This window comes from Schistocerca americana, chromosome 1 (genome assembly GCF_021461395.2).
Source record: "Schistocerca americana isolate TAMUIC-IGC-003095 chromosome 1, iqSchAmer2.1, whole genome shotgun sequence".
In the NCBI taxonomy this organism is placed as follows: Eukaryota; Metazoa; Arthropoda; class Insecta; order Orthoptera; family Acrididae; genus Schistocerca; species Schistocerca americana.
This window is the reverse complement of record NC_060119.1, coordinates 172,740,319-172,767,637: the sequence shown is the minus strand read 5'-3', so window position 1 is coordinate 172,767,637 and position 27,319 is coordinate 172,740,319. Positions and strand designations below refer to the sequence as shown.

Genomic DNA, 27,319 nt, shown 5'->3' with positions numbered 1-27,319 from the left:
GTCATCAGTAGTAACTAGCATCCTCTTCAGTACTTTCTTGTATTTAAAAAATAAAATGTTAGAGTTCACATAAAATTACAGTGACATTCTTAAACAGTAATAAATATTAAGTAATTACGTTACAACCAGAAGGAAGAATCCACATATATCTGAAATATTAACATTTGTTTATGTTTAAAACCAAAATCAGTACTACTAGTAATAAAAAAAAGTTATTCAATAAGAATACATGATACGTACCAAGTGCTTAATTATCTCTTCCAGTGGAACTTACAATCTGAAAAGTAACTTACATGGTTGTCAAATATGAACCAGTGTTAAAATTTCAAGGAAGTACAGTGTACAAATTGATTTATTTAAAAAAAAGTGTTGTCTTTTTTTCAATTGAAAGTAAATTTGGTCGTATGTTAGCTAATAATATATATTAAAAAAAAAAAAATTACAATCTCATGATAGCAGTGCCTGCTAAGTAGGGCAAACTGGAAGAAGGCTCGAGATTAAATGCTGTGAGCATGTGGCGTGACAGTGGAGGGGTATAGTAGAAAATTCAGATTTTGCTACCCACCTTGGTGACACTGGGCATGGTCCTCCTGGTCTGACCTCACAACTAAAGCTGCTGCAAAGACAGGATAAGGGCAGAGTTTTGGATCCCATGTAGAAAATGAGGATATTTTGATGTCAGAGAGCTCCCCATGCAACCTTGCCCAGTGAGCAGGTAGCAGTGAGAAGCACTTAGTTTTAGGGGCTTTTCAGAAGGCACCTGGTTGGGAAGAATAAGGGACTTTCATAGGTCCAAAGGACACACAACATCTCTTAAATATGGCTCTGTATAGTGCTTTGTGATGGCTCACTAAGAGAGAACAAAATTTATAGCTCATGAACCAAACCATTTTTTCCATTTGCCTCAGACAGTGCACACATCTGCATTATAAATAACACCAGACCAAGTTACATATGTTTCTATACTGAACTGTGATAAGTATTTATAAGTCAATTTATATGTTGTAGTTCCTTGAAACCCTATCACTGGTTCATATTTGACAATCATGTTAGTTACTTTTCGTAATCAAAGCTACGTCGGAAGAAATAATTAAGCACACAGTATGCTATATGTATTCCTATTGTATAACTTATTTTTTACTAGTGTTGATGTAATCTACGTACAAAAACACGTTATTAATATTTCAAATTGTGGATTCTTCTTTCTGGTTGTAACATAATTATTCAATGTAATTTCTTATTTAAGGATGCCATTTTAATTTTATGCAAGTTACTACATTTTATTTCTTAAATTTTTTTAAGGTGTAATATGCAGGTAACTATAATAAAGAGGGTGCTTGTTACTACTGATTTCACATGCCGAGGTTAGCTGCATGGAAATGTAAGCAGCAAGCTCGGTTTAACTGTTTATCTGTAATGGCAATGTGGTACCATATGTGACTTTATTTATTTACTATGAATCATCATGATGTGGATATAATTGGTATGTAAATTTATGTTTTACCAACTGAGGTATTTGGGATCTGGTTTTAATTTGTATTTTAATGTCTGATTCTCATTATGTTCTTTCCTCCTAACTTAAAAGGAAATTGATCACAGATAATGATTTTGTTGTAAATATATTGATACTTGTACTTATATCTCACTTTCAGCTGTACTTGATGCAATAAGCAAATTATCTGCATTTTCTATGTGCAATATTTTTTGTGCCTTAAAGGTAGATGGAATGGATGTTTTGGCAACAAGAGAAGCTACTCGTTTTGCAATTGCACACTGTCTCAGTGGTAAGGGACCAATTGTCTTAGAAGCTGCAACATATAGATACAGTGGTCATTCAATGTCTGATCCTGGAACTAGTTATCGAACAAGAGAAGAAATACAAGAAGTAAGACAAACAAGAGATCCTATAACATCCTTCAAAGAAAAAATAATTAATGCAGAGCTGGCTACTTCAGAAGAATTGAAGGTAAAATGTGAATCGCACCTGTTCACATCACATCCTTGTATTTAAAAATATATATTTTTACTACATTTACTCATATTGGTTTGTTAATTGTTTGTTTAAAATTGTAGTGATAGAGCTCCGTAATAGACGATGGCCCTTTTTTTTTCAGTTAAGTGGGATTTTTTTCAGCAAAAACTAATTTCATACTTCTGCAAACAATAACCTATGTATATTAATGGATATGACAAAAAATTACAAAAATAGTACCTACAGTAACAGGAATGTAGGTTAGGATTCAGAGTGTGTATGTTCCTCAAAGAGTCTATCAGTATATCACTACCCCCTACATAAAAAGGGAAGAAGCGATGGTGCTACTTAAAGTTCACTCCGCCACAAACCAAAGGTGGTTTGCGGAATGTATATGAAGATGTATATAGGTGATTGATAAAAACATCACCTTATCTTCTTATTACAGGATGTGGGTGGATCATTGTGTACAGAATTGGTTAAAACATGTTAAACATGGCAGCCACATTGGATTTACCATATTTACTCGAGTATAAGAACATCCTAAATATATTATCACAGGTATTATTGTGTCGCATCCCAAGTGTTGGTATTGCGAGGGATTGAGTGACATGGTTCGTGAAAGTGATTTAGCCGGTTGACCTTAGTGAGAGGAAGATTTTTTGACCTGGCTAAGATGTGGAAATCCCTGGTGTGAAGGTACAAGGCTAGGAAGCAGGTGGAATTGAAGTCTTGCTAACTTTAACAAGTTGCAGTTCATTCTGAATAATTACAGCTCACCCTAACTGTGTGGTCTGGACTCGTATTTGGGAGGTTGACAGTTCAATCCCACGTCCGACCATCCTGATTTAGGTTTTCCGTGATTTCCCTAAATAGCTCCAGGCAAACGCCGGGATGGTTTCTTTGAAAGGGCACAGCCGGCTTCCTTCCCCGGCCTTCTCTAATCCAATGAGACTGATGACCTCGCTGTCTGGTCTCCTTCCCCAAACAACCCCAACCCAACCCCCTAACTGTGTGGTGATTGCATTCACAGGAAGGCCAAGTCTAATACAGAGACGGTGACTGATTCCACCGTTCTGACTGCCTACTAGAAGCTCTGCAATACTTCCTACCACCCTACGTCAGAGTCCCCCGCGACTACACCCTAACACTCTTCAGCGACTATCTCCGGCTGCCTGCCTACAGCCCGCTCCTCAGCCCAAGTCGGCTGCTGCTATCACGCTGACTACTGTCACTACCTAGACCCTAACATCGAGAGGTGAAGAAGAAGAAGAAGAAGAAGAAGAACGCGGAGAGCAGCGTGTTCCCTAGTTTTGTTAGCATTCCCCCTTCGACCCCCCCCCCCCCCCCCCCCCCAGTGCTTGGCATGACATAGGGTCGAAGGCAACTTGTCCTTATTTGGTAACGTTTAAGTTTTATTGTTGTTATTGTTCTTCAGAGGCTGGGTGGAGGGTTAGAGGCGCCTCTCCCTATATGGTCATGCACTGTGTCCTGAGCCCTTCATTGGCTCCTCATGACATAGTGCTGTCCCCACCAAGGGCCCTCTTTCTTTCTCTCTCTCTACTCCCAGACCTCTCTTTCTAGCCAAAAATGCTTTCTGTTGATACTGTTAATTGACTGCTTATCATGAGTCCCAGCACAGAACTTCATTTGTATCTGTTGGTTGTTTGCTTTCTTATCAAGTGCCGCTGGCCGACAGTTTGAACTTCCGCCCCGGCTTACCCCTCAGCCACGCGTGGCCTCCAGCGCTACAATTTTAACTCCTTCCTACGTACTATTCTTGGCATACTGCCTGGGAACGACTGTAATTAGACTTGGCTTATTCCTGCGGTTACAACAATTGTCACGTAGAAGAAGGTGTAATTAGATGAGTGATGAACACTAACTTCACTAAAGAAGATTTATTCAGCACTTGCACGTACAAGAATGCAGAGCAAACTGCCTCCAGCCAGAAAACATACAGTATATATATACAGCTACAGAACATTCCAGTACAATGATTGACATTTGTGGATACTTCTAGAATGTACTCAAACCTAATATAGAAATTAAAATTGTACAGTCCAGGTGAGTTTTGAACTCGCGACTCTCCATGCAACAGTTAACAGTTCAGTATCGCAACCACTACACCCCGGTGCTACTCAGCTTCTTCTGCGACATTGCTTCCTCCTGAAGAGAACAGCGTCTCAGTGTTACGTTCTCCTAGTCCGGGAACAAGTCATCGGTCCTGCATACTCAGACTCCTGATGACTGATGCTCACTCTGGCGGTGATCTTAGTACTTCTTTTGCCGCTACGCTCTTCGTCACCTTTCTGCTTGTTGCTGGAGCTTCGAGTTTACCCTGGGTGGCAGGATGCTTGTAGGGCTTCATTCTCTGATCTTTCATCATCTTGCGTCGAGGTAGAAATCTTCAACTTCATAAGTAAATCAGACAACTGTTTTACAACCTTATAAGGTCCAAAGTAGCACCTGAGGAGCTTCTCAGAGAGGCCAACCTACAGAACAGGAGTGAAGATCCAGACGAGGTCACCAGGCTGGTAGACAGCAGAGTGGTGACCCACGTCGTACCTTCAGCGATCGTTATCTTGAGCCTGCAGCATGCGGAGTCTAGCTAACTGCTGAGCTTCCTCAGCTCTGGTTGACACCTGGCCGATGTAGTCATCGTCCACATCATTAGGATGTAACAAAACCCAGTGTCCAACAGCGGAGTCGCCTCGCGCCCATGCGCCAGGAAAAATGGCATAAATCCTGTGGTGTCTTGTTTGGTGGTGTTGTAGGCAAACATCACGAAAGGTAGCACCTCATCCCAGTTGCTCTGCTCAACATTGACGAACATTGATAGCAAGTTGGCCGAGGTCTTATTAAGGCGTTCATTAAGCCCATTAGTTTGCAGATGGTAGGCAGTCATCGCGTGATGAGTAATGTTGCACCAACAGTTTATCTCTGTCCCAAGATTCGATTGTAAAACTTCCCTCGATCCGTAATTAACGACCTTGGAGCACCGTGTTTTAATACAATGCCTTCCACAATGAATTTGGCTATCTCGGTGAATTTGGCTACCTTAGATGCTTCGGCTGTTTTCACGGCTTTTGTAATGGCAGAGTATGTCAGACAATCAGTGCAAATAATAATCCGTCTATTGCCACTATCAGACGTTGGAAATGGTCCGAGGTGGTCAATCCCATCATGCTGGAAAGGTGTTTCAGCTGGTGGAATTGGTATGAGTCAGCCAGGTGGTTTCTGAGGAAGTGCCTTTCTCCTCTGACACTCTCTACAATGCGACACATATTGACAGACACTCCTAAATAAACTTGGCCAGAAAAATCTCTTGCGGATTCTATTGCTATTCTTAATAAATTCTAAATGTCCGGCCTCAGGTGTGTCATGGCATTTCTGTAGAACATCTAAGTGCATGTGTTTAGGAATCACTGGTAGCCACCTCTTTCCAAACACATCAAAGTTTTTCTTGCAAAGTAATACATTAACTACCTTAAATTGTCCTTTCACATCCCCTGCCCAGTTTAAGGCAAGCATAATTTGATATATCTTGGCGTCCTCCTTCCAGCTAGGTGATCGGCTGGAGCTTCTAAATAGCGATGGAGACCTTGATTGGCATGTTGGGCAGCGTCCCCTCCAGCAGCTACCTTGTGGTGATGGTGACTTATGTCGTCCTGCACAGACATCATCTTTTTCTTCATTTTTGTCGTCCTGGAGTTGCCGAAGCTAAGATTGGTCTGCTGTCTTCTGGCATAGGAGTCATCAAATATCCGCCGCCTTTCTCGACAGTAGCACATCACATGTACCGGTTGTCTGCAGTGGAAACATACTGGTTAGTTATCCTGGGTCCTCCATACATCAGTCTTCCTTGGTACCCAAACAGGTTCCTGATGCGGCATTGTAGGAACGTAACTCTGCCTGGGTCTCAACTTTTTCACCATTTTAAAGGGAAATGAAGGACGAGAGTTTGGGTTCAATGTCTGTTCTACTTCCTCCTTTATGAGCTCTTGAAGTGTCTCGGTTTTTTGCTTGCTGTGCAATCCAAGTGCCTTCTGAACTTCCTCTCTCACTATCTGACGAACACTGGTGAAATCAGTTGTTTCCTCCATCACAGACATCAATACGACGTTTGGAAGCCGTTCAAACTTCTTGCGTGTAATTCTTTTTTGATGCATTGTCTCGATATACTGGCATCTTGTTTTGAAGTCATCTGCTGTTGAAACCTCCTTCAGGAGTAGGGCTTGATAGATGTTCTCAGCAACACCCTTCATCAGATATGCAACCTTATTTTCCTGCTTCGTTCTAGGATCCACTATTTTACATAGCTCCAAGACATCTTGAATGTAGGATGCTGTGGTTTCTCCTGGACCCTGTGCCCTGCACTTTAATTTATCTTCAGCTTTGCATTTCTGTCGTTGTGTGTCACCGAAATACTTGTGCAATTTCACCTGGAATACTTTCCAGATTGTAAACTTCTCCTCATTGTTCTCATACCATTGCTTGGCAGTGCCCTCCAAGTAGAAAAATACATTAGGCAAACACATGGTCTCATCCCATTTGTTAAATTTGGCTATACACTCATATACCTTCAGCCACTTGTCTGGATCTTGGCCATCATCGCCAGAGAACCCAGAAGGATGTCTCATGTGGTGGCACACAGTTGCTGTCATGGTAACATCTTCTTCTTCTTCTGTCTCCGGTAGATTGCGATCTGTTGAATATGACTCGAACTCGGGTTTCTCGCCACATAAACGGCGGCTCTGTCATGGCCTGATGGGAGCTACTGTGTCGTCGATAATGTGCGCTGTCACAAGTTCCAATACCCAATGTCTCCACCAGAATAATGTCATGTAGAAGAGGGTGTAATAAGATGAATGATGAACACCAACTTCACTTAACAAAGGTTTATTCAGCACTTGCACATACAAGAGTGCAGAGTGAACTGCCTCCGGCCAGAACACATACAGCTACAGAACATTCCAGTACAATGATTCTTGACATTTGTGGATACTTCTAGAATGCACTTAAACCAAATATAGAAATCAAAATTGTACAGTCCATGTGAATTTTGAACTCACTACCCTCCATTTAACAGTTTAGTATCATAACCACTACACCATAGTGCTACTCAGCTTCTTCTGCAACATTGTCATCTCTGATGATAGTTTTACCTAACTAATGAGTGCGAAGAAAAGAGGCAATGTATTTCTACAGTCTGTTAACCGTAAGTTAGCCAATGCCAGAGGGTGTTGCAGAAGTGAAGAAAGCAATCTTGACTCCTGTGTAGACAGTCACGAGATGAGGAGCCATGTGCGGGCCACAAACTCTCGCAGTGTAAGCTCCTTAACCTGTGGTTCATGCTTCTGCAAAAGCAAAAGTCATGCATGGAGGCAAATATCATGCAAATGTTGGTCTTAATCAATATGGATATCATCTTATATATTGACATATTTAATAAATCAACATTTTTTTTTCTTTTCTTTTTTAATATAATGTGACTGGATAGACTCACCCATCAGCATCAGGAGAAGACATACACATATAAAGGTTAAAGAAATTTTGCAAACTTTCAGTCCCAGTGGCTCCTTCTTCTGGCAGAAAGATTGAAGGGGATGGAAGAGGAATGAAGGAAAAAGAGCAGTGAGCTTTAGGAAATGGGGAGAATCCAGAAAATCTGTGGTCAGGGAGATGTACCAGACAGCACAAGAGGAAAAGTCTGTCTTTCTCATCCCATCCAATAAGTCTCTGACCCAGGGTTCTGGGTGACTTTTCCAAGTTCTCCCCATTTCCTAAATCTCACCAGTCCTTTCTCTTCATTCCTCTTTCTACCCCTTCAACCCTACTGTCTGTACACTTGCTCTGAATGCTTGCAGATTTTTTTAACCTTTATATGTTTGTGTGTTAGTGAGTAGATTTTTTATCTATCCAGTTACACTATATTTTCAAAAATTGATTATGTTTGTTGATATATTAGCTCTCTTGGCCATCAATCCTTCTTGTGTAATACTCTTGTCAACCGTTACTGTCATGTGTTGTTCAAGCTGTCATCTGTTTCCAGCCTTATGTTCTAGTTCACTCATTCATTTATTTGTACCACCTTTATTAACCAACATCTTGCCCCTACATCTTTTCTGGTACTGATTTCCGTGCACTTAGACGGTTGATTGTTATTTACAAATTTGCATGTAATGCCTCATTTACAGTTCACTACAATGCAGGGCCTCCTTCCAATTGTCTTATGCCAATTTATTTGCAAATTTGACAGCACTTTCTTTTCTGACCCGTGCTTTTACAATGATTCCTCGTCCTGAGAACCAACAGCTTTTACGTGATTCTTGCACATTTTTGTGCATTTATTTTTTGTCATACTGCACAGGTTGGCTGTTGCCTCAGTCTGCTGCGTTATTTTATGTCCCAAACATGGTAGATTCCATTTTCTCTGAAGACTTCCTCTGTATGTGTGCTCTGTGTTTAAATTTTTATTTGTTTTCATGTCTTATCCAAAAACATTCTACTTGCAATTTATTGTTGTATTTTGTCCTGTCATAGTTTTCTTCATATCACATAGCTAAATTTCTGGCAAGAAATTCTTGCCCACTCATCACCTCTCATGATTTTTTAATTAATTTTTTACATTTTTCTGACCTTTTTTCCCACTTAAGCTTACATTTTACTACTACCACCGTCTCAGATACTTGAAACCCTTCTCTCTGAAAACTAAAGTCTCACATTCTGTTTCTTGAAACCTGCTGTCTCTTGGAGGTACCCCCACAGGCCTAACATTGAAAGTTAAGTCTTTCCTTCTCATCCTGTCCAGTAAGTCTCCCCTGACCCAGGGTTGTGGCAACTTTTCCAAACTCTCTCCATTTCCTAAAACTCATCAGTCTTTGTTCTTCATCCCTCTTCCCCCCCCCCCCTCCCCCCCCCCTCAGTCCTTTTGCCAGTTGTGTGTTCCCTTGCTGCTACTTGGTGAGTATCTTTTTCATCTGCACAATTACAAAATATTTAATAGAGGTCATAACTGGAACGGTTGCATACACTTATCAGCAGAGTGACATACACCACAGTAACACAGCAGCCAGCAATGACTACCTCACACAGTACCATCAGTTAAATGACATTGGCTGCAGCCAAAAACATATGAGTATTGGCTAAAGCCTTCTGACATCTATTGAATCAAAATTAGGGAACTAATCAGTCAGTTTAAAGTTGTCATTACAAACTATGTAGGAAAGTTCATCCAACAGCAATAGAGAGTTTTTTAAACCTTGTCAAGGAACAAAAGTGACAGGATGTTTATAGTGCCAATAACATAGATCATAAATATAACGTTTTCCTTAACACGTTTCTCATACTCTTTGAGAGTTGCTTTCCATTAGAATGTTCTAAATGGGGTACTAGCAGTAATAGGCAGCCCGGGTGGCTGACTAGTGGGATAAGGATATCATGTAGAACAAAGTGGGAATTATATCAAAACGTTAGAAGTAGTCACAATCAAGCTACAGTAGCCCATTACAAACAGTGTTGTAAGGTGCTTAAAAATGTTATTAGGTCTCAGGCAAAGAGTATGTGGTATGCAAATAGAATAGCTAATTCACAGGATAAAATTAAAACCATACGGTCAGTTGTGAAGGAAGTGTCTGGTCAGCAGCATAAGATCGACGGTATAAAGTCAGTTCGCAGTAAAAATATTTCTGTTACTGATAAATCGGATGTATGTACAGAACAGTATTTCACAATCTTTTCTGAGCATTGCTAGTGAATTAAATGAAAATTTAGTTTCAACAGGAAATCATATAACTTGATTTGGAAATGCCTTTCCGAGTTTGATGTCTGAAATACTCCTCTGTGATACAGATAAGAGGGAGATTGAGTCAGTAATTAAATCACTGAAGACTAAGGACTCTCATGGTTATGATGCAGTGTCTAGCAGAATATTAAAGTACTGTGCTGCACATTTTTTAGCCATATTTGTAATTTTTCCTTTAGGAATGATCAGTTTCCTGAGCGATTAAAGTGCTCAGTATTAAAGCCGCTTTATAATAAGGGAGAAAGGGATAATGTAGATAATTTTAGACCAGTCTCTATGCCATCAGTGTTTGCAAAAGTTATTGAAAAGGCTGTGTATGTAAGGATAATTGATCATTTTATATCACACAATTTGCTATCAAATATACAGTTCTGCTTTAGAAGTCTTTTAACAGCTGAAAATGCCATATTTTCTTTTCTATGTGAGGTACTAAACAAAAGGTTTTGAATGCTTGGCATATTTTTTTATTTAACTAAGGCATTTGATTGTGTTGTTAACAAAATTTGCTCCAGAAGTTGGACCATTACAGAATACGGGGAGTAACTCACAATTGGTTCACCTCTCGCTTTAGCAACAGTAGGAAAAAGGTCATTATTCACAATGTTGATAACAGCTGTGATGTGGGGTCTGAGTGGCGTACTGTCAGGTGGGGGGTGCCCTAGAGATCAGTTTTGGGGCCACTCCTGTTCCTTATTTGTATAAATGATATGCCCTCTAATATTACGGGTAACTCTAAAATATTTCTGTTGGCTGCTGAGATCAGTGTTTAATAGATTAATGTACGGGTAGCCTTGTGTCTACAGATGAATCTGTGGCAATTGAGATCCTGTAGAAATTTGTTTTGAAGAATTCTGAAGGATTCAGGGGACAACAGTGACACTACCTTGGCTTAAAACTACAACGTATGTGGGGAAGGGACTGGTAGTCCCTTGGTAGTTAAGGATGTTGTGTGCAACATTGGCTCGGTTTCAAATAGTGCAGTACATGACCTAAGTTCATGGCTTGTAGAAAATAAACTAATGCTAAATGACAGTAAGACTCAGTTTTTATTGTTTCTAACACAAAATTCAAAGAAACCTGACATTTCAATTTTACAGAACAGATTAGTGAAACTTAACAGTTCAAATTTCTAAGTGTTCAGATAGATAGTAAGCTGTCGTGGAAAGTCCACGTTCAGGATCTTGTTCAAAGACTCAATACTGCCGTTTTTACTATTTGAACAGTATCAGAAGTGAGTGATTGTTCGACATGAAAATTAGTCTACTTTGCTTATTTTCATTTGCTTATGTCGTATGGTATTATATTTTGGGGTAACTCTTTCCATTCTAAAACGGCATTTTTGGCTCAGAAACCGGCAGTTCAGGCAGTAAGTGGTGCAAGTTCACAAACCTCTTGTCGACCCCTGTTAACAAGTCTGGGTATTTTGACATTGGTCTCTCTCATATATATACTGTCATTTCTTGTTAACAATATTAGCTTTCTCCCCAGAATATGCAGCTTTCACGCGGTTAATACTCAGCAGAAATCAAACCTGCATTTGGATCGGACTTCATTAACTCTTGTGCAGAAAGGTGTGCAGTATACCACTGCATCCATTTTCAATAAGCTACTACTCAAATTCAAAAATCTTAGCAGTAATCCATCTGCTTTCAAATCGAAACTGAAGTGTTTCCTCATGGGTCACTCCTTCTATTCTGTTGAGGAGTTCTTTGAAAAATTAAGCCAATTCTTATTATGTTGTTGATTGCGTTTACTTACACTTATGGACTGACTTTTTACTGGTTCATAAACATTTATTGTTATCTGTCATTACTTTTATGTTGTAATTTCATGTACTGACACATTCCATGAACTTGGAGATTTGCTCCTCAATTTGGTCCTACGGAACTTGACGTGTAAACAAAATAAAATATACAAGTACCAATGAAATTTATGTCTTCATTGCCTCAGATATTTGGCTCTTCCTTCTGAATATGTTGTGATTTCGGAGGTTGTTGTGGTTTTGGTGGGACCTGAGAAAACAACTGCTTTTTTCCAAATACATAGCAGATTTTGCAATTACAGGGTGTTTCTAAAATACTTTTGCAAACTTTTGGGACAGGTCCCTTACACCTAAACAAGAACAAAATGTCTAGTAAAAATAGACTCTAAAATGCATACCTTTAGAGGCATGAGCACTTATTCATCTTAGGTGTTGTAAAACACATCTTGTCTAGTGAACAAGAGCTCATAGCTTATAAGGTATGCAGTTTAGTGTCTCCCCAAAGTCTGTAAAAGTATTTCTTAAACATGGTCTATAGTGACATGAGAATATAAGAATATCTGATATCTTGCTTCCAAACATGTCTGCCTACTGGTGTCTTATTGATGGCATAGAAGCAGTGGCTGACACACACCCTTTCCTTCCCATCATACGTCATGGTGAGCATTGACAACATTGCTGCATGAAACAATTGAGTACGCCACTGACCTGCAGAAATATGTACTACTGTTAGGTTAGGTATTTGCCCAATTCTGAAGTTGGTTAAATTCCAGCTTCAAATGGATTCAGGCAACGTGCAGTTTAAACATGACAGGTTTTCACAAAAATCCAAGGTACATGGCAGGACAGTGAAATTTCTGCTCACTCACCAGTCCCTTCCCCACATACGTTGTAGTTTTAAGCCAAGGTAGTGTCACTGTTGTCCCTTGAATCCTTCAGAATTCTTCAAAACAAATTTCTACAGGATCTCAATTGCCACAGATTCATCTGTAGACCCAAGGCTACCCGTACATTAATCTATTAAACATTGATCTCAGCAGCAATAGTTTAATCTGCAAATGTTAAAAGACCCTGTATTTTTTTAATAACAAATTATGGAAAAACCTCATCATGTAATCATGTAAATACGGTATACTCCATAGTGCAAGAAGTCATGTTAGTTTTATTATTCTGGAGTCGTTTGTGGTGTAAGGGTAAAGTATTAGACTCACACTCGAGAGAATAATGTTTCAAATCCTCATCCACCATCCAGATTTCATTTTCCTTGATCTTCCTCACTCAAGGTGGATACCAGTATAGTTTCTTCCAAAGAACACTGCTGATTTCATTCCCCTGCTTTCCAAATGTGTGATTGTGCTCCAATCTTGTTGTTGACAGAATGTTAAACCCCAATCTTCCTTACATCTTTCGTTTGCAGATTTAATTATATCATTGACAATCGAACACATTATAGTTCGCTTAAAAGAAGTGATTTTGTGTAACTGGTCAGCTTCATCGTCTTTTATTAAAATATTGAAAAGTCAAAATGGTGGAAACACATGTAGAACGAACAAAAGGTCCTTTCCAGGCCTGTGAGCCCGTTAGTGTCACAATGCTTGCCAAATACATAACTGATGACTTTAAAATGGTCAGCATAGAGCAACGTCTGAAAAAAGATCTACAAACAGTAGCCAACAAAACTTAAAGTGGTCCAAAAAATGAATTGCATTTGTGATTTTAAAGTGTCTGTTAGGCTAAATGTCATGATTCTGCACTGTCTGGACAATGCCCAGTATGACTCTTCTGACTTTATTTAGAGTTAAAATGTTGTTACATAACAATCTTTTCAATGATATTGCAGCAGCAGCAGTAGTAGAGAAATCAGATTCCCTCTTGCAAGGATTTTGTGCTAGATCAGGATGTATAAGCTCCAGGACAACTGGAAAAAACCTGGGAATTTTTTAGAATTCTGGGAATTTTTCATTGTTTTAATCTTCAGTTAAATTGTTTTAATTTTGACTGGTAAGAGTTGGTGAACAGCAAAATTTGTCAAAAGCTTTAGGACGAAGACTATGGAATACGTCATAACAATAAACTGCTCCTGACAAGCATGACGTCACAACTGTTTACATTAAGTTCGTTTGAGCAGTTGCCCACGGGCTCTTGCACATGCGCAGTTGAGTTGTGTATGGGCAGTACCTTGTCCTGCTTTCGGATACCAAACTGTGGCTGGTTCACTGTGTCAGCAGTAGCAACAAGAAGCCAGATGTTACCTGTAAAAATTTTTGTGGCACCCCCAAGCTGCCAGATTGGCACATGCTCATAACAGTGTGGGTGGTAGTGGGGAGGGGGTTAGCCTCCACATAAGCCATGCTTATGTTTAATGATTTTGCTGTTTCCTCTTCATTTACACTTCTCACGTCAAATGAAAATAAAACGGGGTTTGGTGGTTGGGAGCTGTCAAGTGAATTAAAATACATTCGTGTAATTACAGAAGGCTAACATATGTTGTTAGTTCAGTTTTCTGATACTTTTTTCCCAGGTTTTCGGCAGTCAGTTGTCTTTGGTTTGCTAAATAAATGTGGCTTTTATTAATCTTGTCCCCAGAGGCAGTCAATTTATTAGAAACGAAGTGTTTCATTCCACACTATTGGCTAGTTTAAACTGTTCAATGAATGTCATGGGAATGTGTGGCATTATGCCAGAATAAAGAAACAAATATGAGATATTACAGTACTGGTACTCAAAGAAAATTTGCATCCCGAAACTCGCACTGCAAAGCTTAATACCATTTTGGGGCCTACTTCATTGTAAATGAATGTGCACTTTAAGCCGAATTATGCATTTTAGTATAGTGTGCGAAATTCTGATGCTCTTGAAGTATCCTATTTCTTGTATGGCGTCAGGTAAGATCTCGTAATACTATACATGTACAAACATGCGGACTGACTGTGTCATCGTAGCTGCCCATGCGGAGCAATGCCTGTTTCCTGGCGCTTTGTGGTGACTCCTGAAATGAAGCTATTTTCAATAGGTTGCAGAAAATATTGCGAATGGTGCTTTGAAAAGTATTAGTTTCAAAGTAAAATTCTTTTTATGCAAGATTAATTATGTATGTTACATGTGTGAATGTTTAATGAAGTTCTTAAATCACAGAGTGTTTGACTCTTGTTTAAAATTTAACACATTGAGGACTATCCAGTTAGAAGAATTTCAAGCTCATAAGACAAGACATTAATGTCATTATTGAAAAATTTATTGGCACATTTGTGTGATGTATTTTAAAGTGTCACACACGCAAAGAAGACCAATATTATATGTGAAAGCTTAGCTTTTCTTGTAGCTTATTAATCTTAAAGACCAATATTATTTGCGAAAGTTTAACTTTTCCTATTTGAGTGTTCACACTACATAACAGTTATGTTGTTGGCTGACTGTTATGTGTCATATGCTCTGAATATCTGCTGCCATTGGCTGGCAAGATCACATAACATGATTGGCTTACAAAAGCGCATTTCAATCTCATATTCAATGCTTTGAAACCAACATTCTATTTCAAATCTATAGATTCGTAATACAAAAATATGCGGTGTATCATAATATGAAAATACACAGTGTAAATGTTGCTGCACATCACATATATCTCCAAAACTTTTTTGCCGAGTTTTTTTTGTTCTCTGAAATTCCATGCTGGTGTATAAAACCTTTACCAATCAAAGGACTGATATTTTCACAGCTCCAAGGGAAAGTATACTGTCACTTATCATGGCAAAATTGTATTTTTCACCTCGGAATAAATGTATTTTCACATGAGAAAAACTGCGTTTTTAACTGGGAAATCCATGAAAATCCAGGATTCCCCCCCTCCCCCCTTTTAATTGTCCATGTATACACCCTGTAGATAGAATACAATAGCATTCTAGCCATCATTACTAGAAAGTTACTGACAATGCAGAAACTCGTATTTTCCCAATGCCAGCTGATAAAATCCCAACAGGCGAGGCTTTTTGTTCATTTAAAGGACCCAGATGGGCTCTGCATTAGCATTGAAAACTACAGTCTCTTATTGAGTGTAAATGTTGTTGCAGGAATTAATACACATATAACTTTCTAGTTGGGACTAAAACACAGTAAACCAAAGATAACACATATGAAAATGTGTAAAGTACACATCCCCTCTGAATTAGCTCCAATCTGTTGTACTTTGATAGATGGAGTGTGGTTGGAACGTGGATAAGTCACCACTTCCTAAAGCCCAGGCAATAAACCTGGTCAGCATGCACCAAATGTCAGGGACCACTTTTTGAACAATAAAAGTGAAGGCTATTTTCTTTTTCTAAGATTGTGACATTAATAAACTATATGGACAAATGAAATTAAGTCTATATAGGTTCAATCGATGTCAGTTCAACCAATTTGAGAAAATGTTCCAGCTGATGGCTGAAATTTAGCACACCAATGCTACCAAGTGTGGAACACTCACGTACCAAATTTTAAGTTCCCCTGCCAATTAGTTCCAGAATTATGACTTGTGAAAGAAGGTGGCGTGACCCAGAAATTGCAACCCGCACCTGGCAATCTATCTTCAGACCCAACTTCAGGTCTTAATAACTTTGGAACTATTTCGCACAGTCCAGTGAAATTTTTACAACCCAGTAACATCCACTTAGAGGACACACTCTGTGAATCAAAACACCAACAACATATTTCTGAGGGAAAATAAAAAATTCCAAAATGTGATTAAAAAAATGTAATACATTAAAAGGTACATACTGTAGGTGCCCTCTATGCCAAATATAATTCACTCAAATAGGGTATAAATTTTTTTGTGGTAAGCTTAATGTGGCCTAAACACACACAGAACTCATCATGCCCATACCAGTCACACAAACAGAGTTAAACGTGCACAAAAATTTGAAAAATTACCTGAAAAACATGGATTTTCTAAGTGTGGTAGCACAAAAGGGACAAGTGATATCCAAGCCAAATTTCAAACACTGCATAAGTAGACCATAATATAATATGTGGCAAAATTTCAACGTGTTATTGCAAGGCATTTGTGCACAATAAAAGTTGACAGAGATGCATTTGTTTATGTTTCTTTTAACACGATTTAGCAAGTAATAGTGATTATGCAGACAGCTTGTTTCAGATAAAGCTGCAGCAGTTGTTGGGAACCATTAGGCAACAGAAAGTTAAACAGTGGTAGTTTTCAGGTACAGAATGAGTCATTATTAGGCAGGAACAACAAAGGAAACAAGCAACAATTACAGGTTACTCATGTTTTTAAGATTCTAGTTCAGACTGGTCAGTATTGTTGTGGAAAGTCAGTATGGAGGCAAAAGAGTGTATTAGTGGTGCTTTTGTTCAAACAAGTTGCAGTATTGGTAGAGCACAAGCGTCTGAATGTCATAAAACAACATATGGAACAAAATGTGGCATTCGCTTTGTACTGCATGATCTGGATGAATCGGACCACGATCTGTTGCTATGGAGATCTGGGATACATTCTGTGGGCACAAGAAGTACAGTTCCAGGAAACTTTAGTGTTTGCTATCATCATATGAAAGTGTTTCTGGATAAGTATTCTTTCCTACAAAGAAGTTGTTTTGATCCATTTCAGATTCATAAGAAGACAGTGAGGTGTAGCCTCAGAGAAATTGATATAAAATCAGTATTGAAAGTGAATCAGTGCATGGGACTTAACATGAAACCAGGACAAAAGTTATGTCCCAGGTGTGTTACACTGCTAAAAAATGAAGAATATTCTGATAATTTACATGACAGTTACCTACAACCATAGCAGATGAGCAATTAAATACGTCAGTGACTGCTCCTGGTTTGTCTCCCATGAAGACACACTAAGTTGGGAAAAGAGACAGGCCCAGCTATGGTAGACAAAAAGTACAAGAAGCTCAAATGGAATTAAAACACAAAATAGCTGACACGCTAATGGTGGAAGAGGAAGAACTATCTGCTCCAAAGGAACAGAAATCATGCCAGAAATGCTCTGATTTGGACAAAATTGTGCATGAGTTGAAAGAAAAATGTGCCATATCCACACACCAGAAAAAAGTAGCTATTCTTACCCTTGCACCTTCCAGCTGGTCTATTGACTACACTGCAAAGGAATTTAATGTTTCTACGTATATGGTAACACAAGTTAGGAAAATAAAAGCAACCCAAGGAGTGCTTCCACAACTTCAGCAGGCTCATTGTAAGCAATTGGGTTCAGAAATAAAGATGCTAGTGTCGGAGTTTTATGAAAATAATGACTATAGCCGAATAATGCCTGGAAAAAAGACTGTGTAATGGTGAAAATGGGAAATGTACGTGTACAGATGCAAAAAAGACTGTTGCTATGCAACGTATCAGAACTATATGTAGAATTCAAGCAAAAGTATCCCAATACCAAGGTAGGTTTACCATCTTTTTTCAATCTTCAGCCAAAATGGGTTGTGCCTGTAAGTGCAAGGGGCACACACAATGTTTGTGTACGTGGGACGCATCAAGATGCTAAGCTGATGTTTGCTGCTATAAAGGATTCTGGTCTGGATTACAAAGGTGCAATGAAGCTGCTAGTGTGACATCAGTTCCTACCAGTGCATGATACACAGGCGTGAAAAGTGTCCTGGTAAGGCAAATCATGCAGAACACGTGAATAACAAACTGTATGGTGAACTCCTTATGGATGATGATGATGAACTTGTTTCTTGTAAGCAATGGACACACATGGATCACACAAGTCTTGAAACAAAGCAAAGTACAGTGGAAGATTTTGTTGAAATGTGTTGTCAAAAAACGGACAAACTGACCACACACAGCTTCACAGTAACAGCACAATTGGCGTATCTCCAGTTTTGTAAGGATAATTTGAAACAGGATGAAATTATAGTAATACTAGACTCTTCTGAAAATTAAGCATTTATAGTTAAAAATGCCATCCAAGGATATCATTGGAACAACAGTCAAGCAACTCTCCAGCCATTTGCGATTTACTATAGAGGTGAATCAGGTAATGTGTCTGTCATGAACCTGTGTATTTTTAGTGACTGTTTAATTCATGATGCCATTGCAGTTCATGTCCACATTCGCACTGTCATGGCATATGTGAAAAACAAGCTTCCTCACATACATTTTGCAAAATACTTCAGTGATGGGGCAGCTAGTCAGTACAAAAACTGTAAAAATCTCAAAAATTTATGTTTGCGCTACAGTCGCAGGTTCTAATCCTGCCTCGGGCATGGATGTGTGTGATGTCCTTAGGTTAGTTAGGTTTAAGTAGTTCTAAGTTCTAGGGGACTGATGACCTCAGAAGTTAAGTCCCATTGTGCTCAGAGCCATTTGAACCATGATTTTCAGATTCACGCACAATGGAATTTTTTCGCAACAAGTCATGGCAAAAATGTATGTGATGGTATTGGTGCTACCATTAAGCGCATGGCATCACAAGCTAGTCTGCAGCACCCTACGGGCCACCTTCTAACACCTCTTCAATTATTTACCTGGGTACAGAAAAATATCTCTGACATACAATCATTCTATGTTTCGAAAGATGAGGTGAAATCAGTCGAAGAGTTTCTAAAAAGCGGACTAGGACACGTTAAAACTGTTGCAGGCACAAGGAGCCATCATCACTCCTCTCCAGCGGACTCTGACAATGTACAGATGAGCAGACTGTCCAATTATAACTATAGGTTCATGCACAACATGTGTCTTCAGAAGCACAACATGTGTCTTCAGAAGCAAAAGCAGCAACATACAACCAGGTTGCTATGTTATTGCTGTTTATGATGACAAATGGCACTCAGGATGTGTTGCAGAGTGTTGTGAAGCAGAAGGTGATGTATTTGTGAACTTCATGGCACCAGCAGGACCAGCAAGATCATTTCATTGGCCACGTTTGGCAGACAGGTGTTGGATTCCTTTTGAACATATTCTTATGACAGTTCCAGTTCCTAACACAATGTCAGGAAGACAGTACAATTTGCCAGTCAATGTACAGAGTACAATAGCTAAACTGTGGGAGAACTTCTGTTCGAAGCACAATCAACTGGTTTTTAGCAGTTAAGGTGCAGTAAACATTAATGATAGGTTGTGTTAATCTGTCTGTATGTTGTTGCTTAGTGATTAAACAGTTGTGGGGGAGGATAAGAAGAGGCAGAGCAGTTTACAATATGTTTTTACAAAATTGTTGTGGAACAATGGCCACATCGCCAAATACATCTGTCAACTTCCATTGTACACAAATGTCTTGCAATAACATGCTGAAATTTTGAGATATATATCATTATGGTCTACTTATGCAGTGTGTGAAATTTGGCTTGGATAACTCTTGTCCCTTTTGTGCTACCACATTTAGAAAATCCATGTTTTTCAGGTGATTTTTCAAATTTTTGTATTTTTGTGTGCATGTAACTCAGTTTTTGTGACTGATATGGGCATGAGGAGTTCTGTGTGTATTTAGGCCACATTAAGCTTACCACAAAAAAATTTATACCCCTTTTGAGTGAATTATATTTGGCATAGAGAGCACTTACAACACGTACCTTTTAATGTATTATTTTTTTTAATCACATTTTGGAATTTTTCATTTTCCCTCAGAAATATGTTGTTGGTGTTTTGATTCATGGAGTGTGTTCTCTAAATGGATGTTACTGGGTTGTAAAAATTTCACTGGACTGTGCGAAATAGTTCCAAAGTTATTAAGACCTGAAGTTGGGTCTGAAGATAGATTGCCAGATGCGGGTTGCAATTTGCGGGTCACGCCACCTTCTTTCACAAGTCATAATTCTGGAACTAATTGGCATGGGAAACTAGTACTTTGTACACGAGTGTTCCACACTTGGTAGAATTAGTGTAATGAATTTCAGTCAAATCTGAGACTATGAGCTGGAGCCCCTGGTTGAACTGACATAGAATGACCCAATAACTAATCTCTGGCTAAAATCAAATATTGCTTAAGCTTACTGTGTGTCAAGTCATTACCACATGTACTGCTGTTGTCAGTCTGTACTGATTTAACTGTGAAGAAAATCTCTATCAATTTTAGGTCTTTCACATGCACAGGAGACAGAAGATACACACAATTTTTGAGAACATTTCTCATGGAAAAACAGTGGTCTGGCTAAAAATAATTTAAAATAGATTTCAAACAATCTCAACTGCAAAAACATTTATTTTGATAGTAACTGGTTTCAGTCAATTACCATTCTCGGACCCTCATACGATGATAGTAGGCAGTGATGGCAAATTGTGTAGGCATTGGAACGCCACAAATTTCAACTGTTATGGAGAGCAATGGGGTTGTTGCTTAAATGAGTGATGCTGCACCCATTGCATACCAAATTATGTATTTTGATATAACTTATTTTTCCATGCATTGGATATTATAACCCTACTTTATTTGTTATCTTGTTGATTACCGTATTTACTCGAATCTAAGCCGCACCTGAAAAATGAGACTCGAATAAAGTAAAAAAAAAAATTTCCCGAATCTAAGCCACACCTGAAATTTGAGACTCGAAATTCAAGGGGAGAGAAAAGTTTTAGGCCGCACCTCCAAATCGAAACAATGTTGGTCCAATGTAATATGAGACACAATTTAGGTCGAATGAATGACGATACAGCTACAATAGTTTGGTTCGAGTCGTAAGCTTAGCAGTTAAGCTTTACCAGGTAGCCATTGCTATGCGTCAGGTGCTCCGTCTGTATTTATACAGGTACCCTTCCTTTTTCACGTGCTTCGTCTGGTTTGAATCGATTGCTTATTTTGCTTTGATCTGATAAGTGCCATTTTCTTTGTTCTAGGTGCTTACATCACTCTAAGCAGAAAATGCATTACTGTACTGTTCGTCGCATTCTGATAGTGCGTGTTTACGGTCTGTCGCCGCTCGCGGCATGGCTTGCTTTTGTGCGCGTTGACACCGCTTACAATAAAAAAAAGAGAGGAATTGTCTCATTAGCGAAACAATGGCAAGAGACTGCTATTTGTTGTTGCTTACACAGCTGCTTTCTTTGGTAATGATCAACAAGAACCAAATAATAGACTGCGTATGATAGAACATGTTCTGAACGAGAGTTAGGCGAAAATGTTTCTCCGTTTGAAAATCTTTGCGGCCGCTTCTTTAGTACATCAAATTCTACACAGAAATCAGAGTCATCTTAGATTCAAAAATCTAGTCAGTTGCTGTGCTTCATTTCTGACTGTATCACTATGAGGCATAAGAATAATACGAATGTAAACGTGACACGATATACATATTCTTCCGCGTTTGCTGTTGCCTCACTCAAGTTTCGTAGTTTATTAGGCAGACAGGATTTAAATGAGATAGCAGCAAACACGAAAGACTACATGGCAAAATGTTTATATTCATATTGTTCTTATGGTGAAGAGAATACTGCATGTGATTCACATTTCATCAGGTTGCTATTAGCAACCATCTCTTCACAGGGGTAGGAAAAAATTCAGAACGTAGAGTTGGCCATATTGACAAACATCCCAGTCAGTCTTGCCAGACGGATTTTCGTAGTACATTGAAATTCTGCTACATTCGAAGATGAACAATACGGAATTTGTATTTACTTCATTGGATAATGTATGAAAATGCAGTGGTCAAAACTCGGGGCGGAGAAAAAAGCTCATCTTCCACTTTTTTTTTTAATTTATTTACTGATGCAGAGGTTTTGGCACCAGTATTTATCTTTGTGCCTACAAAGCATGCCTGTGTCGCGCTACATATATTCGACGGCAGAAGTTAGTTGTGGCGGCACCTACCAACACTTTTCAGAACTTCCACTTGCTTTGCACTCGATTCTAAGCCGCAGGCGGCTTTTTGGATTCCAAAAAATGGAAAAAAAGTGCGGCTTAGATTCGAGTAAATACGGTACTTGGTCAATGTAATCTGCAGAGATCTGACACATATTGTGACAATTGTCTTAGTTGCCTGCCAGTATTTTGTCACAGCTAGTCGCTATCATAACTTTGAATTCACCTTCTCTTGAAACGTGCACATTGACACATCCACACTGCTTCCGTGGTAAGTAACCTTGCTACTCAATCAGTATTTCCAGTGGCACTACAATGTGTAGGACCAATCTGCAATACCTGGCATGCATCTTTCAATGTCAGCCCGCGTGACAATATGTATTTAACATCCAGTTGCTGTCGCAGCTCAGAAATCATCTTCTGCTGGATGGTTCATATTGATACAACACTGTCTCCATGGGAACTGTTGACGTCACTTAACCACTATCTTTGCTGGCATACAGTTTATGATTTTCCTATAAATCCCCACAGATGGCTGTCAGTGTTGTCACAACTTATTATGATCAGGTATCTCTTTTATATATATTTGTGTCACAGATTGACAAAATACTGTTCATAGCAGTTACATTATATGTACCCATTTTTTCAATTGTTATTAGCTTTCATGTAATTATTCTGTACATACCTTATTGTAACAACTGTTTTAAGTCCTGTATGCCTGATTGGCAATAGCTGACATAATTTAGCATTCAGGGGGTGAAGCATACCATATTTAAGCAACTACTGCCTTGCTGCCTTTGGCAGTCGATATTCGTGGACTTAAATCATCTGCTTCATTCACTGCCACCACCTACCATCATGCTACGAAGGTCTGAGGATGTTCAAACACTGACTGAAACCAGTTACCATCATTATAAATGTTTTTGTGGTAGAGACTGTTTGGAATCCATTTTAAAAGATATGTATGTGCTTTGGTTGTACAGCAAAACCTTTACCAATGGCGTAAATTTCTGGTTATACAGGAAAACCTTCACAAATGGTGTAAATTGTGGTGACAGTGTAAGTAATGGGAAATTATTTTTTAAGCATGTACATAGATAATTCATTTCAAGAAAACATTGGTACCCCCCCCAGAGGGGGGGCTCAATTATTTTGTGAGTTTGTGCATGGCGCACATGGTGCCCTGAGCTATTGCAGCCAATTCTTCCTTCCCTGGCTGCATTTCCTTCACCCTGCCCCTCCCTCCCTATCCTCACTCCTTCCCCGCTGCCTCCTCCTTTCCCTCTCTTGGTGTTCTGATTTATATTGACCTGGCTATCCACCTGGTTCCCTATATTGCTTGAAATTTGGCTCCTCCTGCCTGGTTTTCTTTCATCCTTTTTGGCATTTAGATCCCTGTTTAAGGTTTGATCTCCACTTCTAAATGTTTTGTTTTTAGTGTGAACCATTTGGGGAAGAATTCCCTCCCCAGTGTCTATGGCATGAATTCCTCTCCCCCTTTCCTACCCCTCTTCCTTCCCTGCTGTAGCCCTCCACCCCCCCTAGGTCACCAGCAAGTATTGCCAGTCTGTGTGGTGGGACTGTTACGTACCCATCTGACTGAACTCCCTGACAACACAGGGATCACACTGCTGACACCTTAGCTATTCCCTCTTCATGTTTGCCAAGGACTGGTTGCTTGTCTTCCTGGAGCATCGGAACTCCCAGCAATGGCTGCCATGCCAAGCGACCTTGCTGTAGATCCCCTAATTGGAATGGGAGGTATCAGTTCGGATACTTGGCACATGAAGCGTATCAAGCTGCAAAAATCCAGCCATTCTCAAACGACCGTCTCTTAGAATGGTAACGGATCATTGAATGGTGCTTTGTATGGGAGGAGGGCAAGCCTTGCCATCTTGGGATGAAACACATTCCCCACTACCTTGTCTGTACTAGAAATGACGGGAACACATTCACCGCCACAAAGCCATTGTTTTTTGTGGAGAATATCGAGGACAAGTTTGGTGAATTGGAGTCACTCAGTAAGGTGCAGTCAAGCTCCCTGTTGATCAGCATTTCTTCTGCTGGCCAGTCTGCAGCTCTTTGTGCTTGTGATCGTCTTGGCAGTGTCCCAGCATCTGTTACCCCTCACCAATTTCTGAATATCGGTCCAGGGGATGTTTTTTATAGGGACTTCATCCTGCAAACTGGTAAGTCTAATCTGGAGCAATGCGCCATACATTTTTTTTTTTTCAATATGTGCAGAAGGTTTGTAAAGACAAGTGCACTGATACTGGCACCTTCATTCTGGCTTTTGAGGGTATACTCTATGAGGCGGTCAAGGTTATGTGCTACAGATGTGACATGAAACCATACATCCCACCACCCATTAAGTGCTGTCAGTGCTTGCATTTTGGGCATATTACTTCCGTTGTACAGCGGACTCTCTGTGTGGTGAGGGAAGCCCCTGTGTTCCACCCCCTTTGTGTCATGACTGCCACTCTCCTTGTTCACCAGATTGTCCAGCAGAAGATCCAAGTGTACAAATACCTGGATTGCCTTTGTTATGCTGTGGCTTGCCAAAATATGTGACACGCTATCTGGTGTCACTTTCTTCAACTTTTGCCTTTGTTACATCGTTTCCCCCTCAGAACTCGTCCTTGCCCCAGCCCTGACACCTCTCCCCTCCCTCTCCCCTGCAGTTCCAACAACCTCCCCTCCAGGAGCTGCTCTCCTTCCCTGGCCAAAGAAGTATTCCACTTCTTCAGCACCTGCCAATGACGGGACTCCCCACAAGAACCCCTCTCCGCGACGTCTCTGTCTGGAAGCCTACTGCCACAACTCGGCCATGAGAAGCGCCATCTGTGTGCTCCAAGGTCGCCCTCATTTCGATTGCCCTTCAACAACTCTCTCTTGAATTGCATTGATGTAGTCGTGCAGGGCGTCTTTGCCACTATTCTTTTTGCTGCTGGCACTGCTGTCCCCCTACTCAAGTCCCTCTAGTAGTCAACCAGAACTGTGGTGAACTGAGGACGTAGCAGTCACTGCTCAGGACTGCCACTATGTGCTGCAGTGATTTAAACGACATCCTTCATGGCCAAACCTCCTCGCTTTTAAGTGTCTCCATGCTAAGACTTGTCACCTTATTAAGCAGAGTAAAAAGGAATGCTGGAAGTGCTATGTTTCCTCCATGGGGATGTATGGCTCTTCATCACAGCCCCGTAGCCTTGTGGGGCACCAGCGACAAATCAACTGTCCAGGGTCATATCCTCCAAGGTGCTCTGTCTACTGATCCATTGGTCCTTGTACAACACCTCGTGACACACTTTGCGATGGCGTCAGCATCCTCTTCCTATCCCGCTACCTTTCTCCAGCAGAAACACCGATTTGAACAACCCCCCTCCCTCCTCGTCCTCCACTTCAACCCCCACCACACTGAACCCTATAATGAACCTTTCTATAAATGGGAATTCTTGCAGGATCTTACCTCTTCATGTGACAACGCCCCAGGCCTTGATCCCATCCACAACCAGATGATCCAGCGCTTGGATACCCAAAGGCAACATCTACTCAGGATCTTCAACCACATTTGGCTCACAGATGCTTTCCCGTCACACTGGCAAGACAGTATAGTTATCCACGTCCTTAATCCCAGGAAGAACCCAGAGTCTCTCAACAGCTACCACCCAATTAGCCTGACAAACGTACTTTGTAAACTGCTTTAGAGGATGGTTAGCTACTCTGTATGACTGGTGCTTTCGCGGCCCACTTCCAATTTTTATCCGTGAGTTTTTATCCCACCATCTCTTCTGTGTTAAGAATTGGCACTTCTCAGCAACCTCCGGATTAAGGTGAATGGTATCCCACAGTGCCCTGTGTTAAGTATCACACTCTTCCTCATAGCTATCAATGGTACCTCTGTTGGGCCTCTGGTTACCACGGCATTGTATGTTAACAATTTTTGCATCTGGTGTCCGCCTGCGTAGTTGGGTGGTAATGTGCTTGCCTCCCATGCAAGCGGGCTCGGGTTCGATTCCCGGCTGGGTTGGAGATTTTCTCCACTCGGGGACTGGGTGCTGTTTTGTCCTCATCATTTCATCCTCATCACCAGTGCACAAGTCACCCAATATGGCATCGAATAAAATAAGACTTGCAATTGGCAGCCGAACTTCTTTGAATAGGGGCCTCCCGGCCAACGATGTCATATGCTCATTTCATTTCATTTCCGTCTGGGGCAGCTCTCCTTCAGTAGCATCTGCTGAGCGCAGGCTCCAATGCGCCATCCGACGGGCCTTTGTGTGGGCTCTCACCCATGTTCCAGTTTTCTCCCTCGTAAATACGGGCTATACATTTTTGTCGTTGATCCACAGTTCACCCCAATCCAGAACTTTATTTAACCCATTACTGGCCAAAACACTATTGGATCATTTTTTTGCAAACTTTTGTACATAAATGCGTTACACTGAGTGATTAATTGAGTAAAAAGTTGTTTTGAAAATTTTCAGTATATTGGAACAAAAACTACAGACCGTCCCATTTTTGGGACATTGGTCAAATGCGCTATCCAAATTCACAACCTTATTCTCCATGCATAATGTTGTAAGAAACAACACAAACAATAAATAAAGAATGTTTAAATATTATTGAACGTCTATTCAGTATGAAATGAAACAAAACACTTGTCGTGTACACCAACATTGCACCTATCAAAAATTTTTGTTGTTTTTTTTTTTTTTCTTGCAGTAAGCACATCTCTTCTGTGTTTTACTTGGCACAATGAAATGATTTCCTGGATCTAGTCGTACATCTGTGCTCACTCGTCCTCCCACCAATTTGCTTCCTTGTGGGCCTCTGCATTTTGGTACTGACCCTGTTTTCTTTGATAGGAAAAAAAAAACTATTCTCTGTCGGTCATCCAAAAGTGAGAGCTTCTCATTACAGTTAGCAATTTGGTATGCACACCATGTGTTTACTACACAGATATCTATCATCTGTGTGAATAATAGTCACCACCATTTCTTTGACCTTATCCTCGTCCTATAAAGTGATATC

The 27,319-nt window shown here is 40.1% G+C and overlaps 1 protein-coding gene across 2 annotated transcripts in view; it reads left to right on the top strand.

The window, feature by feature from the left end:
- LOC124598102 (pyruvate dehydrogenase E1 component subunit alpha, mitochondrial-like) overlaps positions 1 to 27,319 on the top strand; it is a 100,332-nt gene that overhangs the window by 63,396 nt on the left and 9,617 nt on the right. For both annotated transcript variants that reach the window (XM_047136014.1, XM_047136097.1), the window contains one exon: positions 1,718 to 1,966. In XM_047136014.1, coding sequence (XP_046991970.1) covers positions 1,718 to 1,966 — 249 coding nt within the window. The remainder of the gene's footprint in view (positions 1 to 1,717; positions 1,967 to 27,319) is intronic.